The sequence below is a fragment of the Hippopotamus amphibius genome, chromosome 17 (assembly GCF_030028045.1).
Source record: "Hippopotamus amphibius kiboko isolate mHipAmp2 chromosome 17, mHipAmp2.hap2, whole genome shotgun sequence".
NCBI classification, from domain to species: Eukaryota; Metazoa; Chordata; class Mammalia; order Artiodactyla; family Hippopotamidae; genus Hippopotamus; species Hippopotamus amphibius.
In genome coordinates, this window is record NC_080202.1 from 43615316 (window position 1) to 43636922 (window position 21607).

A 21607-nucleotide genomic window follows, 5' to 3' on the forward strand; every position below is an offset into this window, starting at 1 on the left:
ACCAAGTCAAAGACCAAAAGCAAGGATTTATTACTTGCAGCAACTACAGAGAACACCGAGGATCTTTCCCAAAACGGCATCTCCCCAAACAGCAAAGTTGGGGCAGTTTTCAACTAAGGGTACATGCATATTTCGTGAAGGGGTTTGGGTGGTGTATGCCCCTTCATGAAGGGGCTTCAGCAGAGGGGAACCCAACATAGAATAGGGGCAGAGGTTGACAGAGTCCAGGCTTTAGTTGACGGAAGTCACGAGGGTCAGAAAAGGTCAACATCATCATTCCTTAATTTTCCACCAGTCTGCAGTCTGAGCATGTAGTTACAACCCTCCGCCTGGTGGGGGCCCTTAGCTCCTGTAGTACAACTCAAAGACATGTATCAGAGTATTATCTCTCTCCAAAGTTAAGGAGGAACTGGGACTCCTGTTTTTATTGCTGAATTATTGTTTCTTGATTGCTTTTCCTGCATTCCTTTGTTGCTTTAAGGTCATTAATTACTGAGACTTGTTCAAGGGCAAGTATTGTGGCCAGGCTTAGATCAGAAAATGGCTTCTGTATGTCAAAAAACTAGATAGGGTTCTCTTCCTCCTGGGACCCTTTCCCACCCCCCACCCCTCCAATCTGCTTACACTGGGACTTCAACCTTCCAGAGACAGGAGGGACACCTTCCCTGGAGAGGCAGACGGAGCACACAACCCCAGCAGAGATCAGTGGAGCTTTTTCTCAAGAATGGGTCTGCCCTCCCCCCAACCCTGTAAGCCACCCCAAGGTCTCCTGGACCAGCATGTAGGGGTACCTCTCCGCCCCTGGCCCACACTCAGACCCTAGGCTGTGTGGATCAAAGCCTGCATGTGTTAAAAGTCTGAAGTATGGCAGGACACCCCTGCTACTTTTGACCTTTTGCTCTGATTCCATTTGAAAGAGAAACAGCACTTCTACGATGGAAAGCAAACTACAAGCCACTATGAGAATAACTGAGTATATGCTGCCCTGGAATGATGGCGCATTACAGGAGAATGCCCAGGGGACCTCAAGGCACTCCCTTGGCATAAGCTGTGCGCAAAACATGTACGTTTTTCCTCAGAGCCACCAGGAAGGGAAGAATAGTGTATATTGTTTCCTGCCACACACTGCACCACCAGGGAAGTCCCTTAGCAATTTTTCTTATATGGTTTGTGCTTTTCTGTGTCTTATCTAAGAAACCTGTGTCTGAGACCCATTGTCTAATCTAGAATCACAAAGATTTTCTCCTGTTTTCTTCCAGAAGTTGTATAGTTACATTTAGGCCTATGATTCATTTGGAGTTAATTTTCATATGTGGTGTGTGGGAAGGGTCAAATTTCATTTTTTTACATTTTAAAAATCTATTTTTGTAGGGCCCTATTGTGACAATTTATTACATAACCGACAGCACCTTAAATTGTGCCATCCCCCCTGCAATATGGCAAGCTAATAGAAACTTCCCGTTATGGCAAGACTAGTTGAGGGGATTGCATGAGATTAGTATGGGGAAAGGGCCCTGCGTTTAGCAGTCTGTTCCAATCATCTTTGTCAGGTCAGCTGACAAGTGACTGTCGTCACCACACTGTCAAATCTGTTGGTCACTGCTCTAGCCTCATCTTCCTCAGCCTCCCACAGCACCTGCCACAATCTCGATCCCTCTCTTGTCAGCTCGATGCCTTCCTCTCTGGGTATTCAAAAGTATTTCCCTATATAGCTACACTACTGTTAATACACAGTACTGAAGAAATTAAATTCCTACACAATAATATTACCTCATAAAGAGTTGCTATGCAGATTTCCCCAATTGTCTCTATTATATAATATTTATTTTAACAGCTCTTTGAGGTGTAATTGACATACAGTAATCTGTGTTCACACACACACACATACACACATACCATGAAGGCATCACCAAAGTCAAAATGTTCATCACCTCAAAATATCAAAATATCGATGTACCATAGACAAGCCAGCATGTGAATGTACTCTGTACTCTTTGGACACTGTAGATTCCTTTAGTTTTCTAAAGTCATGGAACTTGTATTGTTAAAACCGATGAAGCGACGAAAAGAATTTACAAAAATAAGCCATCAGTCTGGACCTGTGTAGGTGAATGAAGGAGAAGCACTTAAAAGTCAGGAAAAAAAGTATACTTCACATTGAGGATTAGCAACCACTGCTGGTTGCTAATGAGGGGAAGAAGGAGGCCGCCACAGATTGGCATCTGCGGGAACTGTTTACCTGAGCTCCAGACACGCCCTCAGCACCTTCATTAACCTGAAGTGAATGGTGTGACATCGGATTTCTGAACCACAAGAGAGGTGTCAACTACAATTGGCACTCGCCATTGGCATTTCCCATCTATCGCTACAAAGATTCAATCATGTGCTGCTGCAGCTTCTGACTGCCAACAGCTCCCTGAAAGGTGTTCAGAGTGGAGAGCTGAAATGAGGCCCTCTGTGCTCTGTGAAAACGGCCAGGACCGCTCTTTAGATAGTTAGAAATTTTCAGGAGCCAACTTTACGGGCCCAATTCTTGTATCTCCTCATATCTAGAAAAACACTAAAATCCTTCATGGTGACGACTGCTCCTTGTGACTAGCTGTAACCCGCACGAGACTAGCAGTGACTTCTGTAAACACTATGTGCTTGATTGCATGTTTTTCTTTCACCAAAACCACATATATACTGAGCTTCCCCCCTACCTCACTGGAACAGTTTCTCAGAGCTATCTGGGATGCTGTCTCCAAGCTCTTCTTTTGCAACCCAGTCCTCATTTTGCCCCAAATAAAATTAAACTCGAAACTCTCACGTTGTGCATTTTTTTTAAGTCAACACAGGTAAGAGAGTCTTTTCCAAAGCCAGGTGGAGAGGAGGCTCTTTACCTTGAATCTCTAAAATCCTCTTCAGGCCATTGAACATACCCACTATGATTTGCTTGTGTCACAGAGAAATCACAGAATTTTTCAGCTGAAGGGGTCTAAAACCCACATTTCTTATTGAAGACTAGTCAGGAAAGAAAGTACTGCATATAGAATCAGGCTACAGTAATGTATTTTCTTTATACTTTTCACACTACAGCTGGACACAAACAACTTTTTCCATACCTCAAAAGTTCTTATTGGCCACAGATAATTCACTTCAGAGGTACATGCTTTTTGAAAAATAATGTTCTGGGAGACTGGGGAGAGCCCTGTGGTGGGTGTTGACAAATTCTTTCTGCTTCATCATTTAAAAGAAGCAAATAATGGTTGAGGAAGCACCCACACCTCTTGCTCCCTGAAGAATTCTGTGCTAAACTTAGTTCTTTGCAGCTCTGTGTTGTATACACTTGAAGCAGTGTGGAACTCTGCACTTGACCAGGAAATCAGTGTAAATTCAAACGTGGCATTTCACGGACCATTCGCATATTGGAGCAGCAGCACTGGGATTCCATGACAATGCTAATTTGAGTGTTTTCACTTGGTGCCTTCGATTGCCCGCGCCAAAGTTCAGTACTATGGAAAGCAGAGCATTTGAGGTACATGAGTTAGAAAAGTCTCTTGTCCTCTTTGTATCTTAGTTTCCTCATTTGAAAAACAAAAAATGGATCTCAAGACATACTTTCCAGAATTCATACTGGGCTTACACCCAGCTAACCAATAACTGTATGATGTTTTCACATATAATTTTTTTTACATGTATTCATCTTCTATTTCACTTACAACTTATGTAAAAACTGCATTCCATGCCAGGCCTGAAACTTTCCAAAGCTCAGGTCTGTGAGTAAATTGCAACCTAGATTTCTAGAAAAAAAAAAAAAAAAAGACACAAGCAAAAGAAGACAAATATATGTTCTTTCAGAACATTTATCCTTTGGCAATCATTCTAATTTATATATGATGAAACATAACAGCACTACTCCTTCCATATACTTAAAGAAATCTCGCTGTGGAAGATATCATGATTTATACTTTCATGACTATATATGTCATACATTAGAGAGAAAATAGTAAGTGCTCAATAAATACTTGTGTGACGTCATCTTTATTTCTCTAGAAAAGCAGCACTATTGACGTCTTGGGCTGGATAATTCTTTGTTGTGGGGGGCTCTCCTGTACACTGTTGGATGTTTCGCAGCATCTCTGGCCTCTGTCCACTAGGTGGCAGCAGCATATAGAGGCCTGACAGGCAAAACCACCTCCAGACATTGCCAAATGTCACCTGCCTGCAAAATCACCCTGCTTGAGAACCACTGCTCTGTAACGATTCACTCTGATCTGTGTAATACTTCTCACACTAATCTTTGCTAGGGACAAAAAGGATTTGCTACATAATTTTAGTAGTAATTGTAATCGTATTTCAAAATGAGTAACTAATTTTATAAAAACTTGTTGTATAAAAATTCCAAGTATAATGAAGTTACATTTGTTACTTACATAAACTGCAAAAAAGGTAGCGGTTCAAATGTACGTCTTTCAATAGACTGTATTTTATTGCAGGATAAATCTCTAGGAAAAGGAAAAGGAAAATATTGCCTCAATTAGCTACTAGGTATCTAATTAGTAGCAATCACTAGTAGAGGTTAGAATGATAATAATAAATAAGTAGCTCTGGTCTAAACTCCAAATCTTGAGGAATGTTATTTGAACCTTCCAGAGCCCCTAACCCTGCCTTCACCTCTCTTAAGAGTCTCACCCTCATGACCTTCATAAATTAAATATACACGTTTAGGTCTAGATAGACTTTGGAGGTAATCTTTCCTGAGAGCAGAAGAATTGATTAGATTCCACCTTTTGTGGTCTCATCATAGACTAGGTTATGAACTCAAAGTTTTTATCTCCAAGTGTCATTGTAATTTCTAATATTAAAAGGAATATGCTTATATTTACACGCTGCCCATGTAATTCTGTTTTTCTAGGCCAATTCAATACCAGAAGAAAGAAAAGATATCTTTTCATACAACTTGAAAGGAAGTTACTCCTCTCATTAATATGCAATTTTAATTAATTCAATATTATACCTTCTATCACATTGACTTATTTGAAAATATTCACTCTTGACTATAGCTATCTTATTGCCACTGATTCCAGCTTAGTCTCTCATTTCACCTGGATGGGTAGAACTGTCTTCTGACTGCTGCTTCCACCTCTACCCACTCCCTTTCTAAGCCACCCTCCACGCACTCTACCAATTAACTCTCCAAAGGTGGTTCCAAACACCAGCATCACTTGTGAACTTACCGAGGACACAAATAATCAGCCCTACTCTGGACCGACTGAATCAGTAACTATGGGGGTGGAGCTTATGTTTTAACAAGTCCTCCAAGTGACTGTTTCAGAGCACTGCTGTGGTAACATGGTGGCTTGGCATCTTAGCCTCAGCTTGGCCTCCAAAGGCCTAGATAATCTGCCTCTAATCTCCTACTCTCCCTGCTTGTACTCTACAGGTTCTCAAAGTATTTTTTCCTGTGTTTTGCCTTTCTCCCACTTTCCTTTTGCAAGCGTAATCTTCCCCAGATGTCTGTCTGATGATACCCAATGGCCCTTCAAGGTCTTGTTTAAACACCACTGCTCTAGTAACATCTTCCCTGATCCAACTTGAAGTCTTTTTCTTCCCCTCTTCTGTGCTCCAACACCAACCTACAGCTCTCATTGCCCATATCCATTTCCTTTTTTAAATATAGCTATTTTTGCATCCCATTTATCCCACTTCCTCTGAGCATAAACTCCTTAAAGGATGGACTAGATCATGCACATTGTCTATCATGGTTAAAGCCAACGCTTGGACATAAAGCAAACTCAAATATTTATAAAATCAACAAATATCTGAGGAGGGAACAGAAGGAGGAAAATGACTGTTCTAAAAGAAACAGTTTTATTACTTCATGGTTCCCTCTTCTGTGTCTCTACAGCACTATGTCATTATGGTTTGAGCTTATGTGTTTATTTTCCCTGTGGGATCGTGAGTTGCTAAAAGGAATCCTGTCTTACCCATCTTTGTGTTCACAACACTAGGCATAGTGCTTATTAGCATATTCTTTTTAAGCTTTTTTATGGATTGACTATTTTTTTAAAGAATGAGAATACCTATGCTAACATGAAATAATTAGCTTATAAAGTATTTCATAGTAGAAGTAATGACAGGCCTAATCCACTGGCTTCAGTAGTTGCAGCATGCGGGCTCAGTAGTTATGGTGCATGCGACCTAGAGTCCATACACCACAATTACTGAGCCCATGTGCCACAACTAACGAAGCCCGCGCACCTAGAGCAAGTGCTCTGCAACAAGAGAAGCCACCTCAATGAGAAGCCTGCACACTGAAATGAAAAGCCCCTGCTTGCCACAGCTAGAGAAAGCCTGCGAGTAGCAATGAAGACCCAATGTAGCCAATAAATAAATAAATAATAAATCTAAACAAAAGTGGTTGCCCCTTAAGGCTTTGAAAGTTTGATAATTGAAATAACTATTTTTAGTGGCATGTCAGGCTCCTTATACTCACTTCCCTAAGCCTTTTATATTTGCAAGAAGAATCTGATTGCTAAACAGAATCATTACTTGGCTTAATAAGGATTAATGACATACACAGCTTTGGATGCCATGAACAAAGGACAAAAATTGAGCTTTTGGAGCAAAGAACACAGTATCTACTTACCCCTAAATAAACAGAAATACTATGCAAGCATTTCCTCTTTGATAAAGGAGCTGGAGATGGAATTCCTTGGCAGCCCAGTGGACTCCGAGGGCCTGGGTTCAATCCATGGTCGGGAAACTAAGATCCTGCAAGCAGGGCGGTGCAGCCCAAAGAACAAAACAAAACAAACAAGCGAACAAACAAAAAAACAGAAAAAAATAGAGGCTGGAGAGATATTTGTGAGGTGCATTTCTGATATACTTATTTAGTGTAAACATTTCTAAATATACCAGTTAATCATCATCTTACATATTTTTAATATTGATATAATGATTCTGCACTGCAATCCTTAACAACAGTCTGTTTTTTTGGTAACTTAATGTGTTCTGGACAATACTGTTTACATAATTCATCTGCTTAAATAGTTAATATTTAAATATTAATTTAACTTAGATTAAATTATCAAAATTATGAGTTAATGGCATTCATATTAATGTAAGTGTTCTGTATTTTCTTGTCCTGTAGGTTGCAACCTGAGGTTAACTTTTTTTTTTTAACTCACTTATTGGCTGCATTGAGGCTTTGTTGCTGCGCCCAGGCTTTCTCTAGTTATGGCAAGTGGGGGTTACTCTTCATTGTGGTGCAAGGGGTTCTCATTGCAGAGGCTTCCCTTGTTGCGGAGCCTGGGCTCCAGGCTCATGGGCTTCAGTACTTGTGGGCTGAAGGCTCTAGAGCGCAGGCTCAGTAGTTGTGGCACGTGGGCTGAGTTGATCCGTGACATGTCGGATCTTCCTGGACCAGGGATCGAACCCATGACTCGTGCATTGGCAGGCGGATTCTTAACCACTGTGCCACCAGGGAAGTCCTGAGGTTAATTTTAACTCCTCTCATTTTACTAAGCAACTTTTTCAAACCTTTTCTGTAAAGGCCAGATAGTAAATATTTTAGCTTTTGCAGGCCACACACAATCTCTGTCGCATATTTTTCTTTCTCTTTTTTTTTCATTTACTGCCTTTAAAATATCATTTTATTACGTATAGCCTGTATAGAAATGGACCATGGGTCAGATTTGATCGTAGGTCATAAACGAAATATAAACGAGGAGCATAGGAACACATATAATAAGGTTCATACGGGAGTCTATAACTGTTCAAGCCTCATCACCACTTTTCCCCTACAACTAAAGGGGGTTTTTCTATCAATATCTTGTCTACATAATGTAAAAATTAAAAAGGAATAGGAGGTATTTATTTATTATTTTTTTGAGGTACACCAAGTTCAATCATCTGTATTTATACACATATTCCCGTATTCCCTCCCTCCCTCAGCTCCCCCCCACCCTCCCCGTCCCAGTCCTCTAAGGCATCATCCATCATGGAATTGAACTCCCTTTGTTATACAGCAACTGCCCACTGGCTATCTATTTTACAGTTGGTAGTATATAAATGTCTATGCTACTCTCTCTTTGTCTCAGCTTCCCCTTCACCCCCCCACCCCCCCAAACCTCGAGTTCTCCAGTCCATTCTCTGTATCTGCGTCCTTGTTCCGTATATATGAGTTAGCATACAGTATTTGTCTTTCTCTCTCTGACTTACTTCACTCTGTATGACAGACTCTAGGTCTACCCACCTCATTACATATAGCTCCATCTCAGGAATAGGAGGTATTTAATGCTAGAGATGGGCTGGGGTCCTACACAGACTTACGGAATTGTAGAATTTTACTGCTCTTGAAAAAACTTGAAGAGATTATCTAACTTGAACCCCCTTAATTACTTTATAGATAATCTACTTATAGATAAGAACTCATAAATAAATACAATAAACTAATTAACTTACAAATACTGGAGGGATAGCAAGCCTTCAGATGAGTCCTTATGTAATTCAGTCAAATGATTTTCACTGAGAATCCTGAAAAATGAAAAGGTAATTTCTGGATCAAAATGCAAAAGAAGTACAACTATTTACTACATAGGACTAACTCCTATATGTGGAAGAAAGCTGGGTAATGGTGCCACCTAAACATACTAATTCTTACTTAATTTAGGGATGGTGATTTCTGCTCTATTTTCATTTAAACCTTTCTTCTCACGTCCTCCTTTGTGTCCACCTCTCTCTACCTCTCTCTCTCTCTCTCTCTCTCTCACACACACACACACACACACCCCATCCATTCTTCCACCAAATCATATAGTTAATGCCTACTCTCTAGATCACCAAGTCTCTGTTAGAACCCAGCTCTGGGTTTTAACCCAGTGTTGCAGAGCTGTCCTTCCCTCCCATCTTTCCCCAAACCTTATCGGGAAGTCCCATACACAACTCTGTCAATGCTGCAAATGAAGCCATCTGATTCTTCCCCCATTAAAAAGTTTTCGAAAGCTAAAATGTCTATAAAGATACATAATGTAATTGTTCAGGTTAATAATTATAAAACAAATCCCCAGGTAACACCATTCATGTCAAGAAAGAATCCTGCCAGCTTCCCAGAAGCCGCCCGTGTGCACCTTTCCAATCACAACCCTCTCTGACTTTCTAGAGGGAACCACTATCCTGACTTTCATAAGAATTTCCTTGCTTTTTAAATGTAGTTTTGTCTTTTCTGTATCAGCCATAAACAACACACTTTACTCTTGCTTCTTCTTCATGTAAGTGGAATGCTACTATATGCATTATTTCCTACATTGCTTCTTTCATTCAACATTATTTTGTAAAATAATGTTATTTTTGCCTGTAGCATGTAGTGTTGCATGTCCAGCTATATGAGGCTTCTGGGTGCGTGAAAGCGGCTAATGTGACTAAAGACTGAATATTTAATTTAATTCATTTCAATTATTCCAAAATTTAAATTAAAAAAACTGATAATGTAATTACTGGAAACTAAGTATATTTACAACAATTTGTGTATGTGATACTACTTTTTCAACTGTAAATTTTATGAAATCTAAATACACATCAAGTATTTGTGATACAATTTTGCAACTAAATTGTGATTTCATAGAGTCAGCATGGAAAAAAAATGTAGAGACTCTTATTAACTTTTTGTTAACTCTAAGTTTTTTTCCCTAAAGTTTTTAAAAATATGTATGTATGCATGTATGTACGTATGTATGTATTTTGCCTGTGCCAGGTCTTAGTTGTGGTATGTGGGAACTTTCTGTTGCGGCATGCGAACTTCTTGGTTGCGGCCTGCAAACAAGTCATAGAAAAAAATGTAGAATATCTTATTAATAATGTATATAATGATTACGTGTTAAAATGATATTTTGGATATAAGGGTTAAGTAAAAGATATTTATCTGTTTCTTTTTCTTTTATTTTTAAGTGGCTACCAGAAAATTTAAGATTACCTGTGTGGTTTGCATTATGATGAAGTGTATGACTTCTAAGTCTATGACTATACCACACTTTATTTCATTCAACTCTTGGTGCATACTGAGACTTTTCTAGTTTTTAGTTATTAAAAACAATACTGCTTTGAACATGCTTGTATTTGTATCCAGATACGTTTGCCTGAATTTCTCTAGGATGTAATAGGAATACAAAATTGTTTTCCTAAGTTGTGCTACTTCAAGTTGGCAGATTGAAACATGTCAAGTCTCCATCCCTTCAACTTCCACCAAAATCCCCAGGAATGCTAGAAAAGATTTAACTTAAAAATTATAACCTTAGCTCAATGCGTGGAAACAGCTCCACAAATGCTCCCCTACCAGAAACGTCCTAGAGCTACCTACAGCCTGATCGGTTGCAACAGCAGCCTACAGCATACGTCAACCCCACATCTTTCCACCTTGATCCAGGCAGCAAAGGTGTCTTCCTCCAGATAGGAGCAATTGGTGTCAGGAAGGAGGCAAGGTCCCAGGACCCTGGAAGAAAGGTATGCACTCCCTGACTAGCCACCAGAAGGCACCTACCACCTCTGCCTTATTCTCAGGGGAACCCATTGGGAGTAACAAGCCCCAGCAGCTCATTTCACTTCTCCCCTAAAGCTGGGAAACAAAAGCAGTAGCATCTCAACTGCAAGGATGAACTGCACTCAGGAATGACCAAACAATGTGAGAAAGCCAATTCCATTAAGGACAGAAAACAAAAACAAACATAAGAGCTTATAGCCAATGCCAGTGAATGAGAGTTAACACAGCACAAGAGGACCTTAGCATAGCATAATTATTATCCTCAGACAGAGGGAAGCACATAGTATATCCATGAAAAAGAATCAACTCAAGAATATACGAATTACAAGTGCTAGCAGTAATAAATAAACTCAGTATATGAGCAGCAGAAATGACAGTTAAAGAGTAAATTAGAAAACTGAGAGATCCAGCCAATGACCTGTCCAGAGTGCAGAATGAAGGGCTCAGGGATGACTCACAGTCAAGCCTGACACCTGGATCTGCCCGAGGAATGTGATGCCATTGCTTCTGCTGGTCTCACAATAAAGACTAGTAACATGCTTCGGGGAGGAGGCGGTGCTGTTCTGCATGTATTTCTTATACCTAATAAACAGGAAGGCACATAACCAGTATTCCAAGAGTGGAGTGAGGGACTGGTGGAGAGCCAGCACAGAAGAAACTATATAAGATGTCAAAGAATCGCCTTCCTTGCAGGTGATATTTTTTTTTAAAGCTCTTTATTGGAATATAATTGCTTTACATTGTTGTGCCAGTTTCTGCGGTATAACAAAGTGGATCAGCTGTATTTATACCAGTATTTCCATATCCCTTCCCTCCCGCGACTCCCTCCCACTCTCCCTATCCTGCCCATCATCAAGTTGCTCTCCCTGTTTTATGCAGCAGTTTCCCACTAGCTGTGTCTTTTACATTTGGTAGAGTATATATGTCAACACTATTCTCTCGCTTCATCCCAGCATCTCCTTCGCCCCCCACCCTGTGTCCTCAAGTCCGTTCTCTACAACTGCATCTTTATTCTTGCCCTGTCACTGAGTTCATCAGTACCGTTCTTTTAGATTCCATACATATGAGTTAGCATACAGTATTTAACAGTGGTACATCCTTCAGGAGCCTTGGGAATCTGAGCACATGCTCTATTGCCTTGTGAAACTATTTCCATTGAGTTCTGCATTAAAATGTTCTGCTTTTCACTCACAGTGTCTCTTGGTCACGTATTTATATTAATTCCATCTCATAGCTTAATCCCATCTCATAAATTAATTCTTTACTCATAGGTTATGAAAATTAAAATATTACTACCTGGAAACTCTGCAACTCTCAGTTACTAAGGTGGTTCCTATTATACAGAATACAGTCACACACATTTTTTTTCTCTCTCTTTTTTTTTATTATGTTTTTGGGGGTACACCAAGTTCAATCATCTGTTTTTTTACACATATCCCCGTATTCCCTCCCTTCCTTGACTCCCCCCCCTTCGAGTCCCCCACACCCTCCCCACCCCAGTCCTCTAAGGCATCTTCCATCCTCGAGTCAGTCACACACATTTTTAAAAGATCAGTAAAACAAAAACACAGAAGACTTTAATTCCCACAAAGAACACTTGGAGCCCTGACAATGCTTCAAAGACCCTGACCTCCATTTGAAATTCACGTTAGAAGGAGCAGCAGTGATGGTCAGAATCCATGTTAGGGGGGATGGTCAACAGCTGGTGCTAAGATGGATTGTCTTCTCACCTCTGCCAAGCAGTGGCTTCATATCTCCATGGAAATGATCCAAAAAGGAAAAACCAAATCACTATGTCCAACCACGTTTATACTAACCCTTTTCATAACTTCAAAAGTTGGAAAAAACTCTCCCTCCCCATGTCATGTAACAAAATTGTATGTGTATACCATGAATGACACACAAAGGTCACAGGAAAGGACGATATATGAAAAAACTCAAGACAGAAGTGAAACATATATGCTAATTATAACTCTGAACGCTGACAAGGAGTCAATAAGGACGGCGAAGAGATGGGGCTGATCCTCAACTCTTCATGGCACTGTGCTCTCTGACTGGCTGAGGCCCACATCACACTGGTTAGAGTCTGAATATCATGTGGGACAGCGAGTAAACAAAGACTATACATTTTCAATTAATGAGGTTTCTTTCGGTGACGTTGTTTGCATGACAGGACAGTAAAACATTTTTAAGTAACAATAATAACTTCAACCTAGAAGTTGAGACTTAGAATGAGTCAGTCACCAAAAAAATTACCAAAAAAAGGAGCTTCAAATATGCAATAATTGAATAACTGAAATCAAATACAGTGATCTGTAGAACTCCAAATATTCATTATGACTGAAGCAAAAATTTTAAAACTATGGGGAATCAGAGTTAAAGCCAGATCTAAAATTTTCTCAGACCATGAAAATATCAAAACCAGGCATAAGTAACAGTAAAGAAACAACCATGTTTAATTTCTGACCAGGGTTCTGGTCTAAGGCAATCTTCTGAATTTCACATTCATTCTTGATTCTATGTTATTGACAATTATCCTTCTCTCCACCTCAGTAACTTCTAGGAAACTGAGAGGCCTCAGGGTTGGTCTGCTGGTTGGTTTGTTTGACTTAACTATATATATAAGACAAACAGCAAGCCATTCTGGAATTGATTTCCTCTCCTTCCCCTGCTTTCTTTCTCCCCAAAGCACTTATCAATACTTGAAATTATAACTACCTATTTATTATACTTATGTACTTATGTTCATATGTTTGTAAACCCCCTGAGAACTGGGATACTTGGGCTGATTTATTCTTGGGCCTGTATCCCTAGCATGTAAAACAGTTGCTGGCATGTACTAGATACTCCAAAAATTATTGAATGAATTCAGAAAGTGACAGGTACTTTTATTTAACTATCAGATACTTTTATTTAAAACAAGTCATCCACTTAGCATCAATTATGAGAATAAGTACAGGAAAAAGTGCATGCAATTTCCATCCGTGGATCATCCTTTTAGGGCAGAAGTCTGTGAACAGAGTGGACTGAATCCAGAGGGCCAAACGTGGATGAGAAATAGAATTACATCTCAGTTTTCACAAATCTCTATCTAAAGTCAGCATTTCCTTCCATTTTGAATGTAGGCAACAAACCACACTAGATCAGCAGTATATTTAATTTGGTCCCCAAAAGAAATCACAGATTATTTTATATCATGCATATGTTGCAGATATCTTGAAACATCATTTACTCTCATCGCTACCTTGGAGCCATAATATTTATTAGACCTACCACTATATCTTGTTATTTAATGTGTTAAGAGAAGCATATTTATTACTACATCACTAATTTTAAAAATATCCTGAAAACTATTGCAATATAATTAATTTGCTTTGTTTTTCTATATATTTTAATTTATTATACATTTCAAAACAGGATCCCAAGAACATAAGCTTCTTCAGATTGCCAAAGAAATAGACATGGGGGAGCAGGAGGGAAGGTTAAGAAATTCTGCCCTGGGGAACCACTGACCCCAAGTTAGGAACCTTTACTTACAAGGTATAAACCTCAAACTGACTTAGAAATCTTCACATCTTACCAGACTCATGTTATAGTGTATCACCTCCCAAACACATGCTTTTTAAAAATTAATTTTAAATTTCAATTTATTTAAAAAAAATATGTAATATATATTCCCATGGCTCAAAATTCCAAAAACATATAGCACACAATCCAAACTTTTGCTCTTACCTCTGTTCCTCAGTCTATCACCCCTCCTCCTCTCCCCAGAGGAAATTAAGTTATCTACTTCTTGTGCCAAATGACTTTCATTTTTCTTACAAGTTTGGGAAATAAAACCTCCAAGTTAGATTCCATCATGGGAAATATAAACTACGTACAGTATTTAGGAAATCTGTAAATTGAAAAAATTGCCTGCTTCTAGCATTTTTTTCCTTACCAGTAAGATATCAGACTAAGGGGGCAACTCCTTAAGGGTTGTCATAATCCCTATTTTTAGATTGACTGTTATGTCTTTTATTACTAATTCAGAAGTCATGTATGACTTGTCTATTCAAGTTGAACTAATGATATGACCACAAACTGTCATGAAAAATTACTTTGAATGTGTGTTTCCAAAATCACTTATGTATCTAAACTGATTTTTTTTTTACAAATCGACAAAGAAAATAGTAACAGAAGAAAGGGCAAAGGACAGACAATTCAGAGATGAAATACAAATGTTCAGTAAATCATAGAAAGATATTTAAACTCACAAGCAATCAGAAAAATTCAAATTCAGATGGGACCCTTTATATTCACCCATCCGATCAGCAGAAAAAAAAACAGAAAGAAAGGGGAAAATATCAGTGATGGAAGGGTGTGGGGAAATGAATGTCATCACAGCATGCTGACTGGAGTTTAAGGTGGCACAACTTTTTTGAGGGCAATGAAAATTTTATAACTACGTAGTCGTCCCCCCAGCAACCCGACTTCCAGATAACAATTCTACAGAAATATTTGACCAGGTTCACAAAGAAGCATGTACAAGGACAGTCACTGCAGTAATGCAGTAACAAGAAAACTGGACATAATCAAAACATCCTTCAAGAGGGGCATTATTAAACTGTGATACATTCACACTACGGAATACCATGCAGGAGTTTAAATGAATGGGGTAACCATCTATTTACCGGGAAGGAAAGAAATCTACCAAGGTGAGCCAAAAATTATTTGCACTTTGGCTGCAGAAATTCTATAGCCAGAGAATGGATAATTGTTGACTCACCCTCCTAAGACATAGCATGAAGTGGAAAAATCAAGTTGCAGGAGATTATGATTTATGTAAAAAATGATAAAATCATGTGGCAAACCTGTTGTTACCTTAAATATGCATTTACTCAAATATATGGAAGAGTCTGCAAGGATATATACTAAACTCAAAGTAGCATGGGTGGGGGATTAGGGCACAAGGAAGGTTTTCACTATATCTGTTATTTCACTTTTCCATATTGAGTATAAAATCATGTATTACTTGTATAATGGAAACGAAGTTTAAATTGGCTCTTACTGATTTTAAAGAGGGCCTGCCACATTTAATTTTTAAAATAAACACAGAATTCCAGTCAGTAGGTTGCTTTGGGATATGGAGGGGGAAATACCTTTTCTCACAGCTATTGACCTCAAAATTCTGGACCAAGAAGGATCTTACAACGCAGTTAGCTCTTTGTATTCATATCTGGACAGAATAAACTCAAAGTGTCTCAGTCCAACGGTATGCCTTCCACACATTTTCATCAATGTAAGACATAGAGTTTCCTTGGAAATTTCTGTGAAGAAACACAGTTCACATCCTTGAATCGGCACGAAAAGAATGAGGAGAATAAGTAAAAGAATCATGGTCACCTTGTGGGGAATATTCAAGTGCAGAAGAGACCAGTTTTCTCATTCCCACAGCTTCTCAGCTGCCCAGTGTGCACAGTTAATAAAGACATAACGTGAGGCCACTGGCACAAACAACGCGGCCTCTCCTCAGAACCTGAACTTCCTATCTGTCCAGATTCTTGGATACATAATGCCAGTTGCTTTGAATGTAAGTCTTTTTTTCCCCAAAATCACTTATGTGTCTAAAATGACTCCTACCAATCAATGAGAAAAATGGCAAACATTGCTCAATATCAGCAAATAAATATAAAGAAATCCTACGCCAGGCAATAGCAAAGATTTGCTTAGTGCCCTCAAACTCACTCCACGTGTTGGAAGGATAAGGGCAGTTAGAACTTAGAAGGACTAATATGAAAACATCTCTTAGACATACTGCATAGGGAAAAGCACAAAGCACTGAGCAAGGAGTAAAAGTATCACCTCATCAGGGGAACAAACGCAAAGGAAAGAGGTTGGAAGGAAGGACACCATCAAAATAGTAACAGGAGTTACCTTATTGGTGGTGGGAAGATGGGGTACAATTTGCACATCTCATCCTATATACTTCTGTGACTTTTTTTTTTTAAATGAGAATGTACCTGAGAATTAGACATGTTCAAGAGAAGCTGTTAAAATGTCGGAGGTTCAGTTTCAACCACTCATTCAGTGGATGGCTTTGAATCTTTACCTTTAGCTTTGTCCTCTTCCCTCAGCAACAGTGAAACTATTCAGTTTATATGCACATTCTTCAGGGGGCTCAGAAAGAAGTCAAAACAGATACCTCTCTGCCCATCGGCCTAAGGGACATTTCCACTCAAACAGAGCCTTCTGGGTGCTTTCTGCTCACCAGTAATAGATACCTAAAACTGAACTCATCTCCCTCACACTGACTCTACTTCCCCACTGCTGTATTTTCACTGTTACACCACCATCCTTCTGCCCTTCAACACATGTGATTTTCCTCTTTCCTGTATACCCAATCCTCCAACTCTAGTCAGTTACTACATCTTGTCAGTTCTTCCTCTGTAGTGCTCTCAGAATTTTTTTTCTACTCCCATCTCAACCATTCTAATTCAGCCCCTTCTCACTTTACTCCTAGATTTTGCTAGAACATGTTATTTGGTCTCCCTGAATCAAGCTTTCCCCTCTAGATCACTCTACATACGGAATCTAAATCCTCCTTTCATTCTAATCATTTGTCTCTCTGGCTTGAAAACTTTCAGTGGCCCCCCATATCTTAGAGCATAACTTTCAAACCCCCATTGCGGAGAGCCAAGGTTTTTCATAATCATATCTTTCACTGCTGCCTAACCCCATTCTTTACAGACAGACGGATCTACTGAATCCTGATCATCCCTACATTCACACCTTTGCCTACACTGTACTCCCCGCTTTTTCTCCAAAAACTCATAGCCAACCTTCACGTCCCTGCTAAAGTTTTAGCCTATCCATGCAGATTTCTGTGACCCCCACACCTCAGTGATTACAGGTTCTAGTGAATTACAGCACCTATCTGTATCTCTTTTAATACTTTAGTATATATTACCTCCCTTTTAAGGCACATCCCCTTTCTTCCCACTTGGCATTGTCATGTTCTGGAGACAATGCTGGACTTCTGTGGCTCCAACAGTACTTGGCCCTGGGGTGGGCACAGAAAGGGTGCTATAAATAGAAAGCTAGGGGATGAATATGACTTCGAGATATAACTGAGAGATTCAATAAGAAGAATAGCTAACACTAAAATATATGCTAGGCACTGATATAAGAGCTTTACCTGTATTAACGCATCTAAATCTCACGACAATGCTATGAGATGATGACCGCCACAGTCCCCACTTTACAGATGAGGACATGGAGTCACAAAGCTAATCAACAACAGACCTGGGTTCAAACCTAGGCGGCCTGGCTCCGGAATCTCACTCTTAACCACTCTGTGGTATTACCACCAACGAGGTGGGGAGAGGCACATGTTGCTATAAAGAGGATGCAGCAAAGGTGGGAGAAGAGTCGATGTTAAGGAGTTAAATACTGGAGTAAAAAATGGAGAAGGAAAAAGAATAAGGGCAATGATAAGTAGAAACCTGGAGAAGAGGGAACAATAGCAAGAAGGAGAATGAAGATAAGCAACATTGACAAACAAAAGGTAGAAACGGAAAGTCAGTCAACATGGGTTGGGGAGATGAGGAAGACCCAGGAAGACCCCGAAGAAAGGCTGCCATGTCAGGCAGGATGCAGAGAACAAATGAGGAAAGGGATTCTTACACGGTGGTGAAGATGCCCTTGTAGGTGTTGGGCTGTGGCTCAGGCACTCTGTGGAGCTTCTGCTTTGGGCTGAGACCCACACAGGACAGCGTCTCATCTTTGCAGGTACAGAGCTCACACATGTTGATGTCCGTGGTGACATTCTGTTCTGGTTGCTTCTTTTGGGGGGTATAGTTTACACCAGGAAGACCTGTGGATACTGAATCCTGAGTTGAAAATAAAAGAACTGTCTCAGATGGACTTGGTTGCTGAGAAGTGGTACCTCCCAGGTCCACAGGGGTAACTGTGACTTGAGTCAGAGTTGGCTGTGCAAGCGTCACCTCAGGGTGTTTGGGAGGTGGGGCTGGAGTTTGCGGCAGGGCTGTAGAATATCCAGACTCCATGGAAGGCTCTGGAGTTATGGTAGGTTCCAGGTCCAAAGGTTTCACTGTGACCCTGGGTGATGTTGGAGACTTAGCATGATCCTGATCTGGTGCTGGAAGCGGCACCTCGGGATGCGATGGAGACTGAGCTACAACTTCCTCTGGAGGCTGAGCTTGGGGCTGCCCCATGGTTGGAGAAGGTTCAGCCTCCACACTGGATTCTGGAGTGAACGTAATTTCCAGGTCCAAAGGTTGAACTGTAACCTCAGTCAAGGTTGGATGTGGAAGCTGAACCTGCTCTGGACTTGCAATTGTCACTTCGGGATATGCTGCTGGAACTGCACTCTGCTGCAGGACTGTGGAACGTTCAGCCTCTGTGGTAGGCTGGACTCGCAATGGTTCCACCTCTGTAGGGGGCTCTGATGCCTGAGCCTGAAGCTCCTGTTGTGTGGCAGAAGGTACCACCTCCTTAGGAGGCTCAGGAGGTATATTCGAGCCCCCCTGGGGAACCGGAGACTGAGCCTGGGCCTCCTGCTGCACTGGAGGATGTTCCACCTCTTCAGTGGGCTCTAGAGTTAAAACAACTGCCAGATCCAAGGGTTTAACTGTGCTATCAGGCAACACTGGATGTTGAGCTTCACCCGGACTTAGAGGTGAGACTGTCACTTCATTAGGTAGTGAAGGTGGAGCTGCAACATCTGTAGGGGCCTCTGGAGGTTGAGTTGGGGGCTCCTGCTGGACTGGAGAAGGTTCAACATTTTCAGAGGTGGTTGGATTCTGATCTGAAACCTCTTGCTGGACTGACAAAGGTTTCCCCTGCTCAGGGGACACTGTGAACTGGGCTGAGGCTTCTTGTTGGGATGGAGAACTTTCAACCTCATTAGTGAATGCTGGAGTTACGGCAAGTGCAAGATCCACAGGTTTAACAGTGACAGTGGGCCGCTGCAGAGGCTGAGCTTGATCCTGACCTAGAGGAGAAACCGTTGTTACGTGATGCTCTGGAGAGAGAACTACAATCACATTAGAGAGCTCTGGAGTCTGAGCTGGGGTCTCCTCATGTACTGTAGGTTTATTATGTGTAACAGCTTCTACAGCTTGGGCTGGCAAAGGTTCAACATCCTCAGGTGGCTGTGGAGGCAGCGTGGGGGCCTTGTGCTGGGCTGTAGGAAATTCTGCACTACTAAGGGGCACTGAGGGCTGAGCTGAAGGCTTGGGCTGAGTTGGAGAAGGTCCCACCTCTGGAGTGGGTTCTGCTGCTATGCTAAGCTCCACATCTGCAGGTTTGATGGTGATATTGGATACGTTTGAATGCTGAACCTGATGGTGACCTGGGGGTGATACGGTCATTTCATCAGGCTCTGGAGGCTGAGATGGCTGTACCTGTTGGGTTGGAGAAGGTTCCACCTCCCCTGCAGAAGGCTCTGGAGCCTGAGGTGGTTGCTCCTGCAGCGCTGCAAAAGGTTCTGTCTCTGCTGGAAACGGAGCTGAGGCTTCCTCCTGAGTTGGAGAAGTTTCAGCTTCTCCAACAGACTCTGCAGGCTGAGCTGGGGTCTCATGCTGGGTTGGAAAGGGTTCAGCTTCCTCACTAAGCTCAGAAGGCTGAGTTTGTTGTTCCTGTTCACTTAGAGAAGGCTCAGCTTCCGCAAGAGGCTCTAGAGGCTGACCTGGGGTCTCCTGCTGGGTTGGAGAAGATTCTGTCTCCTCAGGAGGCTCAGGAGGCAGAGCAAGGGCCTCCTGCTGAGCTGTAGGAAATTCAGCTTCCGTAGTGGCCGTTGGAATGATGGTCAGTTCCAAATCCAGAGGTTTAAGTGTGACACTGGGAACGTTTGAATGAGCGTGATGCTGAATGCCAGGGAGGGATGCTACCTCCTCACTCACTGGACTTTCAAGCACATACTCGGTAGGGTATCCTGGAGCTTGAGTTGGGGTCTCTTGATGGAGTAGGGAAGGTTCAAACTCCTGAGGGAGCTCTAGAGGCTGAGACGGAGGCTCCTGCTGGAGTGGAGGTGGTTCTACCTCTTCAGTGGGCTCTGCAGTTTCATCCTGGACCTCTGCCTGGGGTGAAAAAGATTCAACCACCTCAGGGGTCTCTGGATGACGAAGTTGGGCCTCTTGCTGGGATGCAGAAATTTCAGCCTCCTCAGGGGGCTCCGGAGGTTGCTCTGAGTTCCCCAGAAAATCTGTAGGCAGGCTCTCCTCAGGATAAATGGTATCCATACCGGAATCTACACAATCATTCTGCAACTGTTGTTCTAGACCCTGAGTTTCAGTTTCTAACTGGCCTGTAGTTCCAGCAACAACTTTAGCAAGCTGTCGATGCTGAACTAGATCCTTCTTCAGGTTTGGGGGTGAAACAATAAACTTCGTTGGTTTTGAGTTCTTACTACCTAGAAGAGGAACAAGTATTTCAAATGATTGGTGACCTTCAGCCTGATCTAGACCTGTGGTTTTAGTCTTACTTTTGTATCGAAAAGGCAGAACCAAGGTCTGATTCTGTTCCCAGTCCAGCACTGGAGCTGCTGCTGGGAGCTTTTGCTGCTGGGTTACCTTGTCACTCAGATCCTGATGTGGAACAGCGAACTGATCTGGCCCTGCGAACAGCTCTGCAGCTGAATCCGTGTCTGGCTGTGGAACCAAAGTCTCAGTCAACTCATGATGAGGCAGCGCCAGCATCTGGTCTGGAGAGGAGGACAAGTAATTAAAGCCCCCCGACTCTGCGGAGGGTGTAATCTCATGGGGCGATTCGGGAGGGAGGTCTGAGGAGTGTGAGGACCAAGGCTCGGTCAGCCCCGGGGGGTTGGAGGTCCACTGGACAGGGTCCAGGGCCCACTCCAGAGGCTGAGCTGCCTGGGCCAGAAGCCACAATGGTTGCCACATGAAGACAAGCCATGGGAACCAGAGGTGCAGTGGGGACATGCTATGCGGAGGCTCCTGGGCACAGCAACCCAGGCCAGTGGGGCACGGGCGCTGCACTCTGAGCAGAAGCCAAAGCATTATGAGAGTCCCAAGACACATGGGCGCCCCTCCCCCACCTCACGTCCCACCCTTTATTTATGACACC

The 21607-nt window shown here is 41.7% G+C and overlaps 2 protein-coding genes across 2 annotated transcripts in view; both read right to left on the reverse strand.

The window, feature by feature from the left end:
* LOC130839597 (leucine-rich repeat-containing protein 37B-like) overlaps positions 1–6952 on the reverse strand; it is a 23851-nt gene extending 16899 nt beyond the window's left edge. The window contains exon 1 of the mRNA XM_057713835.1: positions 6632–6952. The gene's annotated coding sequence lies outside the window, so the exon portion shown is untranslated. The remainder of the gene's footprint in view (positions 1–6631) is intronic.
* Positions 3369–21423, reverse strand: LOC130839598 (leucine-rich repeat-containing protein 37B-like). Its single transcript, XM_057713836.1, has 7 exons — positions 20425–21423; positions 20317–20361; positions 18185–18930; positions 15757–15828; positions 8449–8520; positions 4416–4487; positions 3369–3782 (listed from the first exon to the last, which is right to left on the reverse strand). The coding sequence occupies exons 1-7, from the start codon at positions 21421–21423 to the stop codon at positions 3698–3700; spliced, it is 2091 nt and encodes a 696-aa protein (XP_057569819.1). The 3' UTR covers positions 3369–3697.
* Between the last annotated feature and the right edge of the window lie 184 nt (positions 21424–21607).